Below are 20,890 nucleotides of genomic sequence, written 5' to 3'. Positions count from 1 at the left end.
GACAGTGGGCTTTAGTCATAACAATGTTTTATCCTGGCCATTGTTTGAGTTGGCACTTTCTTCGAAAGTGTGAGAACATGAATGTGTCTTGGTTTAAAGACAAATTTAGGAGAAAAACACTCTGGAAATGAGTGTTTCCTCTAAAGAAAAAAGCTCCAACAATCCCTTTCCACCTAAGACTGTTGCCAGGTCGCCCTCCGGCTAGCTGGGCTCTGTCGTGATAAGGTGAAGTTTTAGGCAGGTCCGGACCCGGGGCAGAAGCATGCTTATTTTGGAGAAGGAGCGACTCACAATCGGTGGTAAAGGTGTTTATTCAAGGCAGATGCCCAGGTGTTCCAGGCTTGAGTGTGTGTCTGAGAGTGAGGACCAGAGAGAGCGATTTTGGGTCTCCCCTGCCTTTATGAACAGGGGTGGAACTCAATGGAAATTAAGGGGTGTGACCAAATCAGAGAGGGTGCTACATTACCATTTAGGGGTGAAAGGGGTGGAGAGAAACACGAAACTATGGCTGGGCCATCTGGTCTGCCCGGGCTATCAAGAACCTTGGGTGTGTTCACAGATAAGATATAATAGATTCTTAACGACTGGAGCCAGGGTTATCAGTAAAGAAAAGACGTTGGCCTTGGGTATTGATAACATACAATAGACTGGGCCTGGGCCATCAAGGGACGTACTGTGGAAAAGGGGAATCCCTTATGTGACTTAACGACTGTGATCAAGGGAAGCAGGGATGTGGGAGTAGGAAGGAAACCTTTTACAAAACTTAGATACAAAAATTATACAAAAATCAAATTCCACACCACTACATCCACCAATAAAAAAAAAAAAAAGTATTAGTGGATGAAAAAAAAAAAAAAAAAAAAAACCATTTATTGACAAAGTGCCCACACAGCACAGGAAAAAAAGATGAAAAAATGCTAGATATTGAATTGTCAGAACTTACACTCCCCCCCACACACAGCCATACACCAGAACAAAAACCCCCAAAATGCCAGGGAAAGAAAAAAAAAAAAAAATAAATGGCTGGCCACATGGTGGGGAGAAAAAAATGGTGCCGGCTCCAGTCTCAGGGAAGGAAAAAAAATCCCAAAGAGTCCACACAGCAGCTCAGGCAAAACAGATGAGAACCTGGTGAATCTCTGGTGTGGGTCCTCTCTTCACAACAGATGAAGCTGGTGGATTTGGTGTCCTTTCTCTTGTTGGTTTGGCTGTTCTGAGGTCTGGGGCCTGGCCGGAGCAGCCCCTCACTGTCCTACCAGGCCCTGGCTGATTCATCTCCTGTCAGCTGTTCCCTCTGATCTTGGACTAAACCAAACTGAACAGTTCAAAGAAAAAAAAAAAAAAAAAAAAAAACAAAGGATTGCCATCGCAGTCTCCAAGGCCAGGGAAAGGGGAAAAACCTTGCCTAAGCTAACAAAAACCAAGCTAACTCTCAGGGAGGGTTTCCTCAGCCGAGATTTAGGTTGTTTAAAGTCCTTGGCCCTCTAAAAGCCCCGAGTTGCGTTGGTATAAAAAAGCGGAATCTTCAAGGTTCTGTTTTAAGGTTTCTCGTGTTGTTTATTATTCAATATCTCAGAATTTTCTCTGCTCCCAACCGAGGTCCAGACAGCGGCTGAGACATGAGGCAACTGCCCACCAATGGGGTGTCACCTTACATTTATACAGATAACTACGTGTCGGTTATTTACAATTTTATACCAATACCTAGTGCTCACACTAAAAGGGTCATTTCTACTTTGACCCAATCCACTCTAACTACCTTGTGTCATCATTACCTCAGAAGATGGAGGACGAGGAAGAAGGAGAGGAACACAAGGTACCACTCAAATTCCATCATTTTGTCCTCCATTTGCCTCTATTCTATGAACCCTAAAACTACTGAATTTTGCATGTTCTACTGTACTAAACTACTGTTTTCACATCCTGGTGGTTTGCAATTTCTCTCTCTGTGTCGGAAGCCTCTCCCATGGATTAAAATCAAACCCAGTGTTTTCCTGGGCTCTGTGCCAAGGTCTCCAAACCCCCGGACCGGCTCCACACCCCCCTGTCCAGGGCTCAAATTCCCTTCCTCGGGTCCCAGGGGTCCCAGGTCATCCAAGGGGATGTCCTGGACTCTGACAACTAACTAAAAAAAAAAAAAGAGGAAGGAGTACACATGGCACCACAGATGCCTGAGAGTAAGGCTTTGAAAAAAGCCCACTTAAGAGCCCCAAGACTTCTTCCCCCTCCCCTGGACCCACCTTAAAGCTATAGCAACCATTTCTGGGCATAGAGCAGACCACCCCAAGACATTCCACCCATTATTCCATATCATCTCCTTAATGCCCAGATTAATACACTTCAACTCTAAACACACACATCTATAAATATCTCCATATAACTATATACAAATAGTCGCAGTGACATTCAGCAAGCAGTGGTACATAGGCATTCCAACATTACAAGCTGTTCTCACCCAAAATCAAATCCCCGTGAGGTACACAACATGTTTCCCCATACCTCTGCATTACCCACCAAGTGCAACCAGGTCCCTGAGCAAAGACAACCCCACAAATGGGTTTGTCTTTACTCAAGGCAGAATTAATCCAAGCATTTTTCCCTAACAAACCTCTGACACGTATCACCAGATCCTTGTCTCCATCTGCTGTATGCAGGGGTTTGGATTGGGCAGGGTCTGCTCAGTTAGTGGAACCTCGGGTGTTAACCAACCAGGTGGCCTTTGCTAAATGCATCTCTCAGTTTCTGAATGTCCCCCTGCCCAGCACCTTCAAGGTGGTTTTTAGCAGTCCATTGCACCACTCAACTTTCCCAGCAGCTGGTGCATGATAAGGAATATGATACACCCACTCAATATGTTTCCTAGCCCAGGTGTTGATAAGGCTGTTTTTTAAATGAGTCCCCTTGTCTGACTCAGTTCTCTCATGGGTACCATGCCTCCAAAGGACTTGCTTTTCAAGGCCAAAGATGATGTTCTGGGCAGTAGTGTGAAGCATAGGGTAGGTCTCCAACCATCCAGTGGTGGTTTCTACCATTGTGAGCATGTAATGCTTGCATTGGCGGGTTTGAGGCAGTGTGATTTAATCAGTCTGCCAGGCCTCCCCATACTTATATTTGGACCACCACCCACTATACCATAGGAGTTTCACCCGCTTGGCCTGCTTGATTGCAGCACACATCTCACAATCATGGATAACCTGGGAGATACTGTCCATGGTCAAATCCACCCCTCGATCTCATGCCAACTTATAGGTGGCATCTCTACCCTGATGGCCGGAGGCATCATGAGCCCATCGAGCTAGGAACAACTCTCCCTTGTGCTGCCAATCCAAATATATTGGATGTTACCCCTGCCCTTAGAGGGGCAATATGTTGCGACGTGGGAGCGGACCTTCACAGAGGACGGCAGGCAACAGCTTGGTGAAACATGGAAGGCTCTTTTATTATCTGACTCCAATAGCTTATATACATTTTGTACAGAGGGCCAAGATTGGCCCAAGGAGGTTACAACCTCCTGACTCCATTGGTCAATATGACCATCAGTCAAGTTCTCTCTCAGAGAACAAGAATGCAAAACATACAGATAAATTCTAAGAATGCAATATTGTTTGCATGAAGCAGCATGAGAAGCTGCTGCAAAGACTCAAACACTTGAAAGCAAGAAATGCAGGGACGACATCTCACCCTTTTTACCTTTAAAAAAAGAAAAAAGGAAAAAAGAAAATGAACTACAGTTCAATTTCTGTTCCCATGGGAGGACCAGTGGTTCCTCCTCTGTTGACCTTCATTCGGTCACAGTTTCTTGCTTTTCACATTGCAGGGTTAGTGAAATTCTGTGGCACCTGTAAGGTGCTCCATGGCATGCAAAGCCTTTGCCAATTGAATTTGCGGGGTTTCACCCTGCGTTCCCCGTTTTTGTTTTGAAGAACCAGGCCTCTGTGGCCCAACGCAGGTTCTTCAGCAAACGGAACAAACAACATTGCTGACTCCCTTTAAATTGAACAACCCATCTGTGTGCCATGTCGACCACAGAAGTTAATTCCATGACTAAATGAAAAAGTTTCTGGGAAAACTGTGGAAATGCCATGACAGCAGCCCCAATACAACCAAATGGGCTGCTCCATCCTCAGGGGCTTCCAAAACTTTGCCCTCAAAATCATCCTTCCAAGCAATACTGGCCTACCTCGTCCTCCCAAATTGTCTGTAAAGACAGTGGGTCCTTGCACTAAATTTCTGAATATCTTTGGGCTGCACAAAAGAAATCCAAAGGATTCTTGCCACTCGCAACAGCTCATGGCTCCAGAGCATTTGGCAGAGAAACACTGCTTGCAAAGCTCCATTCAAATTCCTCTCATAATACTGAGAGTATGAATTTTACAAAAATCTGCACCCATCAAATTCACAAGCATTGTTGCCTGCATTATCAGTCGAGCAATGAGCTCATACAAAAATGATTGTTTGCCATTTTTGCGGCTGAAATCGAGCAATAATTAGCTCAAACAAAAAAAATATTTGATTGTTTGTTTGTTTTTTCAAACGATATTTTGCCGCCTTGTGGCAGATGGGGCAAAAATGACCCATTCCAGAACGTGCAAGGAATTGGACATTCATCAGCCAGTGATACCTGCAGGATACAAATGAATCACAGAAAACAATCATTCAGATTCACAATCGAGGATTGGCTTTTTGGAGGACTTATAAAAACCTCCAGTCCCCAGAGTTCTGTTTCGATGCAGAACACAGGAACTTCCCAGGACTGGTTGAAATTTCCAGATGATCCTGGTCCAACAGCTCCCAAACCAAGTCACGAAGGGTGACAAATGGATCTTGAAAGACAGTCCATTCCAGCTGCCAAACAGCAAAGGAAAAAATCACAATGTCCATTCCAAATTGTTCCAGGACAGTCTCTGATCAGAGCAACAGTCCAGTGAAATCCAGGCAGCTCAGTACTTCAGAGCAACTGCCTTCTCACCACCGACTCTTTGTCCTGTGAACAGAAACTCAATCACAAATTATACAATTTTGGTCCCTTCAGGGACACTGACAGGGAGAGGTGGGTGTGGGACTAAACCTTCCCAACAAACCTCCATCGGCTGTGGGGACTGGGAAGACTCTTCTGTCCGAGCACACTTCCTCTTTGCACCCCACTGCCCTTTTGACAGAGGTTGGCCTTTCACATGGCTTGCCTTGCAAACATCTGCCATGTGATTTGGCCGTCCACACCTCCCACAAAGAAACAAAGGAGTGATTCCTCTTTTTTGCACTCTTTCTTTGTTTCTTGTTGGCCTTAGCATTAGTCTTGCTGGCCTGAGCATTAGATGAGGAATCATCGATCTCTGAATCCTGTCCCTTGTGCTCCACAGGGACAGGCGTGAGAACTTGTCTCATCGCACCTGCAGAACGAGGGAATCCATCTCTGCACTGCAGGGGGCGCCGTGCTGACCGACGGCCGCCCACAGCATCAGTCTCGGTTGGGACATGGTCCAAGACTGGGGGGGATCCGGGACCCCGGGACCCCTTGCAGCGGGGGAACACCCGCTTGTGATTTCACTGTCCCTTTAAAATGAACAGATCGGCCGCAGCTGCCTCCCTCGTGCTGCTCCTGCTCGGCGCAGGGGGGAATCGCAGCACCGGGAGGGGTGTGTCCCTTGGCGCCGCTTTCGGACCGGCGGCCGCTGCCCACTTTGCGCGGCCCTGACCCGGCACGGGGGGAAATGGCAGCGCTGCAGGAGGCGTGTCCCGCTTGCCAAGCGCTGCCCCCACAGGCGCGGGGGGAGTGCCCCGATTGGCACAGGGAGGAGCGGGGGGGCTGGGAGGGTTTCCCGGCCCTGCATTCCCAAGCGGAGCCGTGGCTGCGGCTGTCGCGCTGCCGGGGCTGGCCTGCCCTTTCTCACAGGTGGCACTGGCCGCTGCGGGGGGGTTTCTTTTCACTCCGTGGCCGTGCGGGGTGGCCCTGGGCTGGCCCGTTCACTCCTTGGGTCTGCCCCCCCCGCGGGGGCTGGGCAGGCTGTATTGCGTGCCCTGGGCTGGCCCTGCCGCTTCTCGGAGCCGTCCTGCCCCTCACGGGCTGGGCAGGCCCCCACTCTCGCTCCGGCGGGCACTTGGCTTGTCGCCAAACTGCACGGACCTGTGTGCCCCGTGCAAGTCCCCACCGCAGAGGCGCATGGCCACCCTGCCCGGCGCCCTGGGACGGCGCAGCCCCACGCTGCCCCGCCGCACAGAACATTCCACCGACGCCCCACGGTGCAGACAGTCCATGAAAAACACCCCGCCCCCCTGATCCAAGAGCGCTCCCGGTGCTTCCAAGGCCAGGAAAGCACGCGGAGGGGAATTGAGGGAGGCGATCTTTCGCCTCCCCCACCGTTTTTTCGGCATGGGACTCAGGAGCGCTGATCTCTCCGGTCCCATGGGGCTTTCACAAGCCCCAAGTTTTTCCACACTCCACCGCCGATAAGGCGTGGGTGGGGAAGGAGTCTGCTCTGCAGACCCCGTGCCCGCCTCAGCAGCTGTGCGGAGTGCGCTGAGTGCAGGCAGGACTTCTCCCAAGCTGCTGTGTTTCCGAGGAAGGGGGGTCGGCTGTCCTGTCCGCCTCCGCGGAGCAGGAACAGGAGGAATGACTCCACCGTCTTCCCTGGCACTCAGCCCGATGGGGCTGGAGCTGTACTCAGAGCTGGAAAGCTGCAATTTAGGCAGAACCATCTCCAGCCTTCTCCAGGTGGCTATGAGTTCCAAAAGCTTCACACTGCGATCTGCAAAGAAAACCTGGAGCAGATAGTCGCCCAAAGACTTCCACTCTGCTGTAGAAAAAACTTATTGAAGGCTGCAAAAAAACCCATGAGTTCTAGCATAATAAAACAATTTCTGGAGAGCATCTCCAGGAAAGGAGACTTCTTCTCTCCTCAGGACCTCAAGGCAAAGGTCCAACATGAGGATTTCCTCATCTGAGGAGGGTTTAGAGATCATTATCTCTTACCACGATACCTCAGGCAGAGCAGCTACAGTCTCTCACTGGGCACAGAAGTCCACCAACGTGCAGTTCTCTTGCAGTCGGAGGTCACCAGATGTGACCTGTTCTCCCACGTCAGGAGTCCGTTCAGACACAGACAGTGTCCAGATGTGCCATTCAGACACAAAGGGTCAGCAGATGTGACTCAGCTGCAGTCCAGACACGGAGGGGTCACCAGATGTTACCCCTGCCCTTAGAGGGGCAACATGTTGTGACGTGGGAGCGGACCTTCACAGAGGACGGCAGGCAACAGCTTGGTGAAACATGGAAGGCTCTTTTATTATCTGACTCCAATAGCTTATATACATTTTGTACAGAGGGCCAAGATTGGCCCAAGGAGGTTACAACCTCCTGACTCCATTGGTCAATATGACCATCAGTCAAGTTCTCTCTCAGAGAACAAGAATGCAAAACATACAGATAAATTCTAAGAATGCAATATTGTTTGCATGAAGCAGCGTGAGAAGCTGCTGCAAAGACTCAAACACTTGAAAGCAAGAAATGCAAGGATGACAATTGGAGACCTCTGTTTTTTCAGCCTGATCTACCTGTTCATTGTTTTGGTGCTCCTCATTAGCCCAATTCTTGGGGACATGGTCATCCATATGGCAGACCTTCACAGTCTGAAAAATGAGGTTTACTTTCTTGGTAAAATTTAAGAAGTTTAATAAAAAGAGAATTAGGAGACAGAATAAAGCAAATTAGTTAAATGATCATGGCTGGGTGACTTGGCATTTAGCCAAGAGCACACTTTATCATCTCAGAACACTTCTTTAAAAGCACCAGTATGTTACATATTTAAAGACCCTAATGCATTATTCAAACATTCCTTTGAGTTTAGATGTTCTCTTGGTTTCAACCCTCCCCAACCTGCCTCCATTTCATCAATTCAACATTTTATTACTCCTTGCAGATAAATCTCTTCATGGCTCCACTTGGTCGTCCCATATCCCATTCCCTGATAACAGAATCAGTAAATTCTTCCTTTGGAGCTCTGGGGTCTGTCACTATTATCTTCATCCAGATAATTCAAGAATGTGGGGAATTTCCTGATATCTTTCCCGTTCTTCTGAGTTAGCTACAAAAAGTATCTTACATTACATAGTTTTTATTTTAATATTGTATTATAACCTAAAATATATATATATACGTTCATCACACTACCATTTCTAAGCCCTGTTAATAGCATAAAATAAACTATATTAATACAGCAAAGCCTTCTAACATTATACATATAGTATTAATTTTAATATTTGTGAAAAGCCAACTTTATAATATGTATCTATAACAACAGGTAGCCTATCTACCCAGGCAGTGATGTGTTTCCACTCTTCAGCAGCCCAGATTGGTTTACCCCTATGCTGACAGTTGGCCTTTTTCCACCTTTCCAGCCACCCCCACAGAGCACTGGCTACCACCCATGAATCAGTATAGAGGTAGAGCTTTGGGCACTTCTCTCTTTCAGCAATGTCCAGGGCCAACTGGACTGCTTTGAGTTCAGCAAGTTGGCTCAATCCACCTTCTCCTTCAGCAGCTTCTGCAACCTGCTGTGTGGGGCTCCATACAGCTGCTTTCCACTTTCGTTTCATCCCTATGATGCGACAGGAACCGACAGTGAAAAGAGCATTGTGTTTCTTCTTGTGGCAGTTGGTTGTACGGTGGTGCTTCCTCAGCATGTATCACCTGTTCCTGCTCTTCTTCGTCAGTCAGACCAAAGTTTTCACTTTCAGGCCAATTTGTAATCATTTCCAAAATCCCAGGGCAGTTTGGGTTTCTAATATGGGCACACTGTGTGATGAGGGCAATCCATTTACTCCATGTGGCCTCAGTGGCGTCAGAGCCTAAGAGCCCCAAGGCTCTCCCTTCCCCTGGATCCACCTTAAAGCTACAGCAACCATTTCAGAGCATAGAGCAGATGGTCAGGGAATAGGAAACCACCCCAAGACAGAATGTTATGCCATTCAGGCAACAGGAATATTTTCCAAGGCTGGTCATAAGGAAAACGGGAGCTTGTTAGCAATTCCTGGGAGCAAAGAGTATTTCTGATAAGCCCAGAAAGAGCTGAGCCCAGGTGCTGTTTTCAAGGCCAAAGCCTAACAAGCATTTCTCAGATCACACTGCAGCCTGGAAAGGAGGATGATGAGGGGGAGAATGCACCACCACAGTAGGATACCAAGAGGACTTGATATGATCCCTTCCACTTCTTCTGGACTGGTCAAAAATTCCAGATTCTGACACACACCATATCTCCTAGTTGGAAAGGATGTACATGCGAGTCTAGTCCCAATGATCTGTTGATAACAATGTGCCTTTTAAGACTTAAAAGAGTTAGTCACAGTGGTATTAAATATTAATTTCAGCAAAATGTTTGAGACTTCCCTTGCCTTGTTGGTGCAACATGGGAAAGCTTCTGACCATCTAGAAAAAGTATCTACCAATACCAAAATGTACCAGTCCCCATTCTGCCTGGGCAGTTCTGCAAAATCAATTTGCCAATAATTACCAGGTGAATTCTCCTGTTTAACTACCCCCAGAGGTGGCCTTCTTCCTTTCTTGGGATTATTTTGCAAACAAATCCCATATTTTTCAATAACGGATCTATTAATTTCTGTCATTTTTGTGCTTACTATATTCCTTGGTAAACTAATTACCATATCCTTTATTTCCTAATGTGTTTCCTGATGTTTCAGTTCTGTTATCTTATACATTAATTGTGGAGGTACAATTACCTGCCCACATGAGGTTACCAATCAACTGCTGGGATTTTCTGTAGCTTCTAATGATGGGGCTAACTGCCTGTCCTGAGTACTATAATTTGGTTTTTGTTCCAGGACATTCAACTTTTTGCTAGATATTAGTGCAAGGATACCTTTTTCAGTAACCTCTTGATCTGTTTGTTAGCTAATCGATTCCCTGTATTAAATGAGGAGTCTCCAAACTGATGGGCTTTACAAGTGCATCAGGGCCACTTCTTTTGGCTTTTGCACACCCTGTAGTAGTTGACTAATTTCTTCTTTGTACTCAGTAGGAGATCTCTGTGCTGATAACAATCCCCTTTCCTTCCATATGGCTCCATGTGCATGTATTATTCTAAAAACATATTTTAAATCAGTCCATGTTTACCCTTTTTCCTTCTGTGATTTCTAGCACACAGTGTAAGGTCATTAATTCTGCTTTTTGTGTGGATGTGTTAAAAGATAAAGCCTGGGCTTCTACTACCTGGGTCGAGATTCCCACTGCATACCCAGCTGCCCATCTTCCATTTTGTACCATGCTGCTCCCACCAGTGTACAGGTCCAGTTCCAGGTCATGGATGGGATCGCTCTTGAGATATGGTCTGCCAGAACACACTTGTTCAATGGTTGCCAGGCAGTCATGGTACAAAGGTCTCTGGGCTTCTTCTGAAGCCTGAAGAAACATGGCTGGGTTCAAAGTAGTGGTTACCTTAAACTCAACATTGTATTGCTCCAATAGGGCAACTTGGTATTTCAGCATCCTATCCAATGTCTTCCTTTTTGTTCCAAACCAGCTGTTACCATGTGGGGCTCATTTCAGCTTTTGTGCTTCCTGGATTCAAAGCTCTGCAGCTACCACCACTCTCAAGTAAGTATCCAGGACATCCTTTACTCTCATTTTCCAGTTGTTGGAAAAGTACCTCACAGACTTCTTCCATGACTTCAAATGCTGTGCCAGTATCCCTAGTGCCAGGTGCATCCTTTCATGCACAAATAACTCAAATGGTTTGGTTCAGTCTGGGAGTCCCAGTCCAGGGGTTGCCATTAAGGCTCTTTTTAGGGCTTTAAAGGCCCTCTGACTATCAGGAGTCCATACCAAGTATTTTTCGATGGACGATCATACAAGGGTTTTGCCAGTACCCCATATTGGCAATCCATAACCAACACCATCTGGCCATACCTAAGAAGGCTTGTAGAACTCTTATAGTCCTTGCTCCAGAGTGTGGCAAATTACTTCTTTTCAGCTGCTTCCCAAGCTTCTTTTTCATGCAAGATCTCAAAACCAAGATATATTACTGCTTCTTTGCCTATTTTTGCCATTTGCTTTGACACCCTGTATCCAGATTATCCCAAGATATTTAACAGGCTTATAGTAGCATCAAGGCACTTCCTTTCAGTCTTGATTGCTGGCAGAATATCATCTACGCATTATAGTAAAGTTCTGTCCAGTTTTTCCAGCTTTCCAATTTCTTTTGCCAACTGATTGCCAAATATAGTGGGCCTCTTTTGAAGCCCTGGAGTAGCACAGTCCATGTTAGTTCCATCTTCCATCTAGTGTTTGGATTCTCCCACTCAAAAGCAAACAATTTCTAACTATCTGGGTCAAGAGGTATAGAAAAAGGCATCCTTAAAACTGAGCACTGTGAACCATTTGTATTCCCCTTTCAGTGCTGTCCAGAGTGTGTACAGATTAGCTGCTACTGGATGAATATCAGGTACTATTTTTTTAATGACCCTTAAATCTTGTACCAAATCAATATTCCCTGTTTTACTCTTTTGCTTTTTAACTTGTAATATTGATGTATTATATTCTGATTCACACTCTTTCCATAACCCATATTCTAAAAATTTTTCTATAAGTTTCTCCAACTTTTTCCTTGCCTCTCGCTTAATAGGATATTGTTTTTGTGTTACTGGTCTGGCTTCAGGTTTGAGAGTAATCCTCACCAGTTTGGTCACATTTGATCATCTAGGCATCTCAGTTGCCCATGCCAGTGGGGTTACAGTATTCTCTACCTCCTCTGGGATTTCTTCCTCCGCATTTAATTCCTGTAACATAAAAATCTTTGCCTAAATGGCTCTTGATTTTGGAAGAGCCAAAAGCACGCTTGGACCAAGGAGGGGGGATGGTCACAGCGGACTGCCCTCATTGTGGCATTTCCATGAGATACTCAGTGGAGGAGGACAGCGCAGATTCGCGCCGTCTCGGGGCAGCCCCGGACTCGCGCGGCGGGGACCTGCAGTCTGCACGCAGCACCTCCCCCATGGTTTCCTCTCACCCTGAATCACTCGCGCCTTTGAATCCCTCCCAGCGCTGCGCTCTCACCCCGCGCGGCGCCAGGGCGCCCCTACGCGAGCAGCCGCCACTGATGCAAAGGCGGCTGTCAGCTCTACGGTGTTCACTTTTAGGGGACGGAACAGTGAAGCTGACAACAGGCAGGTGCTCCCCCACGGCAAAGGGTCCCGGGACACCAGGTCCCCTTCAGCTGGTCATTGGACTTTACCTCTGTGCTGAATGATAGTCTGGCCGCGGGACCGCGCATGGTTTTGGGATGATGTCCGAGCCAAGGCTGATGCAGTGGGCGACCGTGGTTCAGCACGGCGCCCCCTACAGGGCAGGGATGGATTCCCTAACTCTGCAGGTGCTGCGAGACAGGCTCTCACTTCTGTCCCTGTGGAGTCCACGGGACAGGATTCGGAGGACGGTGATGCCTCGCCAGGCGGTCTGCAAGCTTTCCCTGTGATTCGGGACGCTGGCTGCAAGAAACATGCTCCTTTGTCATGGCAGGCATTGATTGATCTCCGAGATAGGGTTGGAAAATACGGTCTGGTGTCTCCTGAGATGATGCAAGTGCTACGACTGGTAGACACAGACGTATTACCACCCTATGACATCCAGTGTTTGGCCAAGGTTCTTTTTCAGCCGGTCGAATATGGCATTTTTGAGTCTAAGTGGACTCAATTGGCTGAAAACACTGCAGCACAGAATCAGATGGCTCATCAAGACAACCCTAGGTATGGGGCCAGGCCAGACATGCTGCTGGGTATAGGTGAATTTGCGGATGTTAATAAGCAAATCGCCTATGAGCCCTGGGTACTGGAGCAGTGCCAAAAAACTGGCATGGCAGCATTGGTACAGACAATGGAGATGTCTGAACCGAAGCAGTCGTTTGCCACAATTGTTCAGGGGACAGACAAATCTTTCCTGTGGTTCGCAGAGAGGCTGACAGCTTCAGTTGAGCGACAGGTGGATGATTCTGCTTCCAGAATGTTGTTGCTCAAGACTTTGGCAAGGAGCAATTGTAATGCAGAGTGCAGGAGGATCATCGAGGCCTTCCCGGGTGATCCCTCACTCTCGCAAATGGCCGAGACCTGTGCAAAAATGGGCGCCACAGGTTGTAAGGTGGCTTCCGTGGCTGCTGCCCTACGGCCAACCTAGAAGGGGCAGCAGGGTTGGAAGCAAAAACAGGCAAATGCTCAGGCCGGCCAGAAAAAAGGGAAGAAAGTGCAAAAGGGGACCACTCCTTTTTTCTTTGTGAACAGTGTGGAAGGCCAAATCACATGGCCAATGTTTGTAAGGCAATGATTCATGCGAATGGGCAGCCTCTATGAGGCTCGGGAAACAGGCAGTGGAGCGCGAAGAGGAAGTGCGCTCAGACTCGAGTGACTTCTTAATCCCCAGAGCTGATGGAGATCTGCTGGGCAAGCTCAGTCTCCACACCCACCTCTGCCTGTCATTGTCCCTGAAGGGACCAGAATTGTTAAATTTGTATTTTTTGAGTCTTCTGTTCACAGGACAAAGAGCCGGTGGCAAGGAGGTGGCTGCTCTGAAGTTACTGAGCTGCCTCAAGTTCACTGGACTGTTGTTCTGGTCAGAGACTGTCCTGAAACGATTTTTGGAGTGGACATTGCGATTCTCTCCTTTGCTGCTTGGCATCTGGAATGGACTCTCTTTCAAGATTAATTTGTTGCTCTTCGTGACTTGTTTCAGGAGCTGTTGGACCAGGATTATCTGGAACCTTCAACCAGTCCCTGGGACACTCCTGTTTTCTGCATCGGAAAGAACTCTGGGAAATGGAGGTTGTTACAAGACCTCCGAAAGGTCGATCCTCACTGTGAATCTGAAAGATTGTTTTCTTGTGATTGGTTTGCATCCTACAGGTATCATTGGCCAATGGAATGATGAATGGTCCGATTCCTTGCACATTCTGGACTGGGTCTTCCTGCCCATCAGCCGCAAGAGATGGCAAATACTTTGTTTGAGCTAATTGCTTGAATTCAGTCGCAAAAGATGGCGATCACTTTGTTAGAGCTCATTGCTCAATTGATAATTAAATGCAGGCAACAGTGCTTGCAAATTGATGGATGCGGATTTTTGTAAAATTCATGCTCTTGGTATTACGGGAGAAATTTGACTGGAGCTTTGCAAGCAGTGTTTCTCTGTCAAATGCTCTGGAGCCATGAGCTATTGCAAGTGACAAAATTCTTTAAAATTTTTTTGCGGCCCAAAGATAGTTGGAAGCCAGTGCAAAGACCCACCGTCCTTACAGACGGTTCGGGAAGGACAAGACAGGCCATTGTTGCTTGGAAGGATGGCTTTGAGGGGCAAGTTTTGGAAGGTCATGAGGATGGAGCAGCCCAATTGGTTGAAATGGGGGCTGCTGTCATGGCATTTCCAAAGTTTTCCCAGGAACCTTTTCATTTAGTCACGGATTCCATTTCTGTGGCCGACATGGCACAGCAGTTGGGTCATTCAATTTTGAAGGGAGTCAGCAATGTTGCTTTGTTTCATTTGCTGAAGAACCTGTGTTGTGCCACAGAGACACGGTTCTTCAAAAACAAAAATGGGGAATGAAGGGTGAAACTCCACACATTCAATTGGCAAAGGCTTTGTATGCCATCGAGCACCGTAAGGTACCACAGAATTCTATTAACCCTGTCATGTTGAAAGCAGGAAACTGTGACCAAAATGAAGGTCAACAAGTGGAGGAACCACTGAGTGATGACTCTGATGTCGATGACACGAGTGATTACTCCAATGGCCCTTCCATGAGAAGAAATTGAACATTGTTCATTTTCTTTTTTCCTTTTTTCTTTTTTTAAATGGTATAAGGGTGAGATGTCACCCTAAATTTTCTTGCTTTCGAGTGTTTGAATCTTTGCAGTGGAGATTCTCACACAGCTTCATGAAAACAATGGATATTTAGAACTTATCTACTTTTGTTTACATATTTGTCCTCTGGGAGGAGAAATATGATTGATGGTGATGTTCACCAATGAGGTCAATGAGGTAGAAACCTGTGTAGCCAATCCTTTGCCCTCCGATCAAAGTGTATATAAGATGGAGTCAGAAAATAAAAATAGAGCTTTCTTGCCTGATTTTCTGTTGCCTGCCTTGTTCTTTGTGTCTCGTGAACAGCGATACTGTATCAATTAAAAAATTTACATTTTCATTCCCCAGCAATAATGTAACTAGAGGCTCAGCTGAGGATGATTCCCTCGATCTCCTTCAGGGAAATTCTTGATCTTTGCTTAAGGTCATGAGCTTAATGGTTTGAAGAGCCAGGTTTTGGTTCCCTGTCTGATATCCCCTGACCTTTTTCAATGTTCCCCTTCTTTACAAATTGCCAAAGTGTACTTCAGCCACCAATTATTACAATACAAAATGTCAAAGTATACTTCAGCTACCAACTATTACAATACTCGACCAATTGTTTGTGAGTGAGGGGTCCTGTCCTGGGTATGATTTATCATCTCATATAATTTTGGGGTTGTTTCTTTTGCTTCAGCACTGTGACTGGGCTTGCTGGCTTACTTCTCTGCTGCTCTGCTGTTGGGAAGCCCAGAACCAGTGCGTGCCACGCGAGCACCCAGGAACACCCTCGTTTCTTGCTGGGGGCTGCCCCCCTCCACACAGCCCAGACCCAGGGACCAGCCAGCACCACTGAGAAATGCCAGGGAACCTCTCCCTGCGGTGTTCAGGAGCCAGGCTGCCACTGCCCAGCCCCTGCCATTTCTCTGCCACCGCTCCAGGTTTTTTGCTACACTGTAGCCTTTCACCCCCCTGTCTGCCTGGATGCTCCATGGTTCCAGCTACAGCTGTGGAGTTTCTGATACATCTCATCTACCACTCTGACATTTTGCTCATCCTGGCCGTTCCAGCTTGCTGCCTCTTAAGTTTCCTGCTACAACGCCTTTTGCTATCCAGAGGGGGCACCAGGATTGGCTGCCCCTGTGAATTTGTAAAGGAAGCTCTTTTCCCATCCCTTCTGCTGGCACGCCCACCATTGTCCACATGAGAGAGACAGCCACATGCCACAGCCCCCCGTGCAGCCATGGGAGAATCATCACACCCCCTCGCCCAGCTGGGGAGCCACCAGTGCCCCTGCCGGCTGTGACCAGAACTACACCAGAGGGGAAAGTGCTTGGCAGCTAAGAGAAGGCTGTTAATGGGTTTCTGGTTCTGTTTGTTGATGCTGCCATTGTTGTTTGTTTGTGTTCTTATACATACTAGTAAAGAACTGGTTTTTTTCTCATATCTTTGCCTGATAGTCCCTTCATTTCAAAATTATAATAATTCAGAGTGAAGGGGGTCAAATTTTCCATTCCAAGGAAGGCTCCTGCCTTCCTTGGCAGACACCTGTCTTTCAAACCAAGACAGGTCCTTCCACAATTTTCCCCAATATTTTAATATGCATCCCAGGGGGAATTTTTCCAGAATGCCCTCTCTTCACTCGATGATCCATTCCCCATTTAAACCATGTGGTATTCCAAACCAATTGCTATTTAGCAGCTCCTAGAAGGATCCTTCCCTGTTCCCACCTTAGGTACCTATAAACTTAACCCTGTGAAGCTTTTGCTGCACCTTATGGGCAGGTTAACACCTTTAAAGTAAAGAACGCCTTTATCTTACCAGGGGTCTTGCTCTGATTTCCTTTGGTTCAGGGATTGCATGTTCTCCCCAGGAATCTCTCAGTGCTGGCTGGAGGTCCTGCGATCCCTCGGATCAGTTGAAATTCAGGAGCAGGTCCTATCTGTGGTCACCAAAACTGTTACCAAAAATCAGTAAAAAAACCTCCTTAACACCAATGTAGCATTAAGAAGCAGGCATTCTTTATTCAGCTGGATGCACAAGGGGATATCTCCTCTGAAAATTGTGCATGCTGAGTACAGAAAAAGCTCCTGTTTATATACTATATTTTACATACATATTCATTGATTTTCCTGGAATAAACACACATATGATAACCATTTCCCTAAAATCATTAACATACGTTCCCTCCCCTTTACGCATGCATTCTTCTGCCCTGGGGGTCTCTTTGGTGGTCCCTGGTGGTCAACAACCCCAAAATCATACCTGACCACCTGGTGAACTGGTAAAAGTTGGCACAACTGGGTTGGTTACTTTCCAGTTTTTCTTCCTACAGAATAAACATTGTGCGGCTCCATAGGCCAGTGGGTTTTGAAGAATAAGCATTGTATTGCTTCACCAGGTGCAAACAATTTTTCATCTGGCAACCTTAGCTTTCTCAGTAGTTGTTGATGCTGATTTTGTGCTTTTAAAATTCCCTCCTCTAAGCACACAAATTGAAGTGCCCAGTTCTCCTGCCTTTACAAAAAACATTAGAGAAAATTTTTATTGAAACATCAAAGCCTGTGCCCATGTGCCTGTGTGTAATGCACCCACCTACACTCACACAGTGCATGTCACTGTTTCATCTGGTGGGGGCAGGAAGGGAGAAAAGAATGTAAACATGACGAAATAGAGGAGTAGGACATATAATATAGGTGTTACTTATCTCTGTGGCAGAAAGAATGGCAATGATGCTTCTTCCAGCTTCTGAATTGATAAAAGCCTGGAAGTAGACAAATGGACAAGACTGAAGAAGACGCTTATTTTTTGTTTGTAACTCTTTCTTCATAGCTGTGTGTGGTGTTTTGTTTGGTGGTTTATTTTGGGGGTTCATAGGGTTTTTTAGTTCCCTTCAATACAAGAGTGGTTATTTGTCATAACTCTAATCAAGACATGGCTTAGTAGCATTTTGTCCAAACTTTAAATACTGACATGAGCACAATATCTTAGTGTAATAATCAGCTATATTAATTTGACAGGTCATTCTAGTGAGCAGGGGAGAGAATCACTGTAATAATACAGCTTAAACTTTGCCTGACTTGGCTTTTTTCTTTTTTTATTTTAGGTGAAACATGGAACCCATTGAAGTTGCATTACCAATTGCGAAATGTCCGTGAACGTTTAGCAAAAAATCTAGTGGAAAAAGGTGTACTGACCACAGAAAAGCAAAACTTCCTTCTTTTTGACATGACTACACACCCTCTCACCGACAACAATATCAAACAGCGCCTCATTAAGAAGGTTCAAGAAGCAGTTCTTGACAAATGGGTGAATGACCCTCACCGCATGGAGAAACGCTTGCTGGCACTTGTTTATTTAGCCCATGCCTCAGATGTTTTGGAGAATGCTTTTGCCCCCCTTCTGGATGAGCAGTATGATTTAGCCACAAAGAGAGTGCGGCAGCTTCTGGATTTAGACCCTGAGGTTGAATGTATGAAAGCCAACATGAATGAGGTTCTATGGGCTGTTGTAGCAGCTTTCACAAAATAACTGCATTCAGACCGAAGTGTTCTCTCTTTTTTGATGTAAACCAGTTGTTTCTCTTTTATTGACTATTCATGTTTTCTGTTATTTGTACCTTCTCACATGATGATTCAACTCTTGCTTAATAGAAATTATGTGGTGAATTCCCTCCTTCTCTATCTGTATACAGGATTCTGCTGGTACAAGAGACCTTCCCATTTAAAAACATCAGAAAAGGTTTTTACTGCCATATTGGCATTCTAATTCCTATTCAGTTTTGAGTTATCTGAAATACTTTGTTTAGTCTATTTTTCATCGTACTGTTATTGAAGTGGTTTAACATGGAAAATACCTCAAGAAGGAAATGTGCATGCAGTTGGATCACTAGTCTCAGCTGACACAAATGTGCATGCATCAATGCTTCTGCAGTACATCTCCTAAGACTGAAGAAGGACCTTTTAAAATCACCAAAGCTTCATGTTGAAGTATCTGTCAGGACATTTTATATACAGATGTGGTTTCAATTATATCTAACAAAATTACTTTAACAGCAAAAATGCCATTAAGCAGCTTTTTCAATAGTTCCTGTAAAATGCCCCATAAATTTTACTTTTCATGAAAGTCTCTTGCATACTTATGTTTACATTAAAAATATATCTGAGTCATAAGGCTAGAGTTGAAAGGTCCAGTTTTTTTCATAAATCCATTTTGGGATGGCATGCATTCCATTATATTGTATATATAGATCAAATTGTAAATTAACAACTGCCCCATCTTAGTATTTTGCAAGTTTTATACCTGGTGCCCCTAATTTGCCATTAGCCATTTGATGGAAAAAAGGCCTCTTATAAAGAGCATGTGTGTGAAAGCTGTTTCCAGTGTCTACAGAGTTTGCTATCCTGGTATTTTAAGTCTATACATTGTCTTTGAGAATTACTGTCTAGAAAGAGACCACTTTCTATCATCATATCTTCATTTGTACTTTTTTTACTTCTCTTCTTTTCCCCTCCTCTATGGAAGAGACTTGTGACTAGTACAGTTCTTGACTGCAGTTTTTATGTTTGTTTGTACACAAATTAATATTTGTCTCAAATCTCTCAATCTATTTTACACTTTAAAAACAAAAAGTCAGTTCTAGTAGGCGTTGCATTTAAATGGTTAGCAAGTAATGACTGCAGTTCAGATTATTAAAATTTCTGTAATGGGATGCTGTGCTATATTTTAATTTTTTTATATAAAAATATTCTGATTAGCACACTATTATTAAAAATATATATTATACTTTGTCTTTTAAAAAATGTATTCTCTTTTTGCCACTGCTTGTTATTTCCCAATTGTTTCACAGTGCAAATATGCATTGAACAAATTAAGCATCAATCTATGTATTTTTTTCCTCATAACAATGAAGATTTATGGTAGGGCTTACAGGTGTTGAGAAACTTTTTTTGGTTAATATTCAGAGTAAGAATACTAGGTGGCATATAAATTTAGAGTTGAAATTTAAGAGATCACTTAGTCTGTATACTAGCTTTTTACCTACAGCAAATAAATTATGATCTTAAAAGTGCCTGAAACAGAATAAGCATGTAATTTTTTGTTGTTGCTAATTAGAAAGGTTTTATTGCTTAACTGAAAGCTTTAGTTAATATTCTTCTTAGAAAGAGAGTTTATATTAAGTAGATCAAACTGACCTAATCAGCAGTGTCACACAGATCTGCAGGATTCATGGCTGGGTCAGACTGAGTTAACTTGTGAGTGTTCAGTTGTGTCTGCCATAAGTAGGCCTCTTCTATCTTGAGCAGAACTCTACAGCCTCATCTGTGACTGGACTTCCAATTTTGCACCTAATTTTATATAATTTAAATGCTTAAGTAGGTGATGTGAAAATACAGCTTAAATTCATCATACCTATAGAACCTTTTTTAAAATAAAGATTTAAAAATATAGTCCTTAACATTTAGTGGCACACTGTTCTTTCAGTTCTTTAATTATGTTTCTTTATAAAAATTAAAGTATAATGTAAGGTATTTCAAACTCTGGTTTACAAATAAAAAGATAAATGGTGTTCTCCTAGGTGTAAGATGCTGTGTTTAAAACTTTGAGGAGCTTGGGCATGAACGTTGGACATTTTCTTTTAAACATTTTCAAAATGTGATTGCTTTAAGTGGAGGAAAAATGAAAGTTGCTGTGTTACTCTTATATTTGAAAACTTACAGAATACTATTGTTGCTTCGCGTATCTGTCTCTCAGGTCAGCTCAGCGTCAGCTGAGCCACCCTGCTAGCTCTGATACGTCCAACAGTACCTTTGCGTGGGTTTTTGGCTCCGCAGCCCCTTTGCCTTAGCTGTCTCGGCCGTGGTTTAAAAGAGGGGACACTCCGGAGGCTCGGGGAGAAAAGGTTTTATTCGGGTGACTCAGGGGGCAGCCCCTGGTTCCAGGCCTGAGCCTCTGGGGAGTGACCCCGGGCCTCGGTTACAGGGGGTTTTTGTTCCCCCAAAATCTCAGGGGTGGATACAGGTTACAAGACCAATCACACAAAGCCAGGTGGGTAAGGTC

The 20,890-nt window shown here is 45.1% G+C and overlaps 1 protein-coding gene across 3 annotated transcripts in view; it reads left to right on the top strand.

Annotated features, from left to right (window-relative positions):
• The window catches only part of LOC310922286 (Golgi phosphoprotein 3-like), a 109,536-nt gene extending 89,162 nt beyond the window's left edge, over nt 1-20,374 (top strand). The window contains exons 4-6 of one of the 3 annotated variants that reach the window (XM_083882730.1): nt 10,533-10,606; nt 13,730-13,840; nt 17,937-18,048. In XM_083882730.1, the coding sequence (XP_083738856.1) occupies nt 10,533-10,606; nt 13,730-13,840; nt 17,937-17,957 (206 nt within the window). In that variant the 3' untranslated portion in view covers nt 17,958-18,048. Of the gene's footprint in view, nt 1-10,532; nt 10,607-13,729; nt 13,841-17,936 lie in introns of all 3 variants that reach the window. The other 2 variants (XM_083882728.1, XM_083882729.1) reach the window with 2 other exon arrangements.
• Nucleotides 20,375-20,890: the final 516 nt, after the last annotated feature.

The sequence above is a fragment of the Zosterops lateralis genome (genome assembly GCF_965231275.1).
Source record: "Zosterops lateralis genome assembly, chromosome: W".
NCBI lineage: Eukaryota > Metazoa > Chordata > Aves > Passeriformes > Zosteropidae > Zosterops > Zosterops lateralis.
This window is presented reverse-complemented; position numbering and strand designations above follow the sequence as displayed.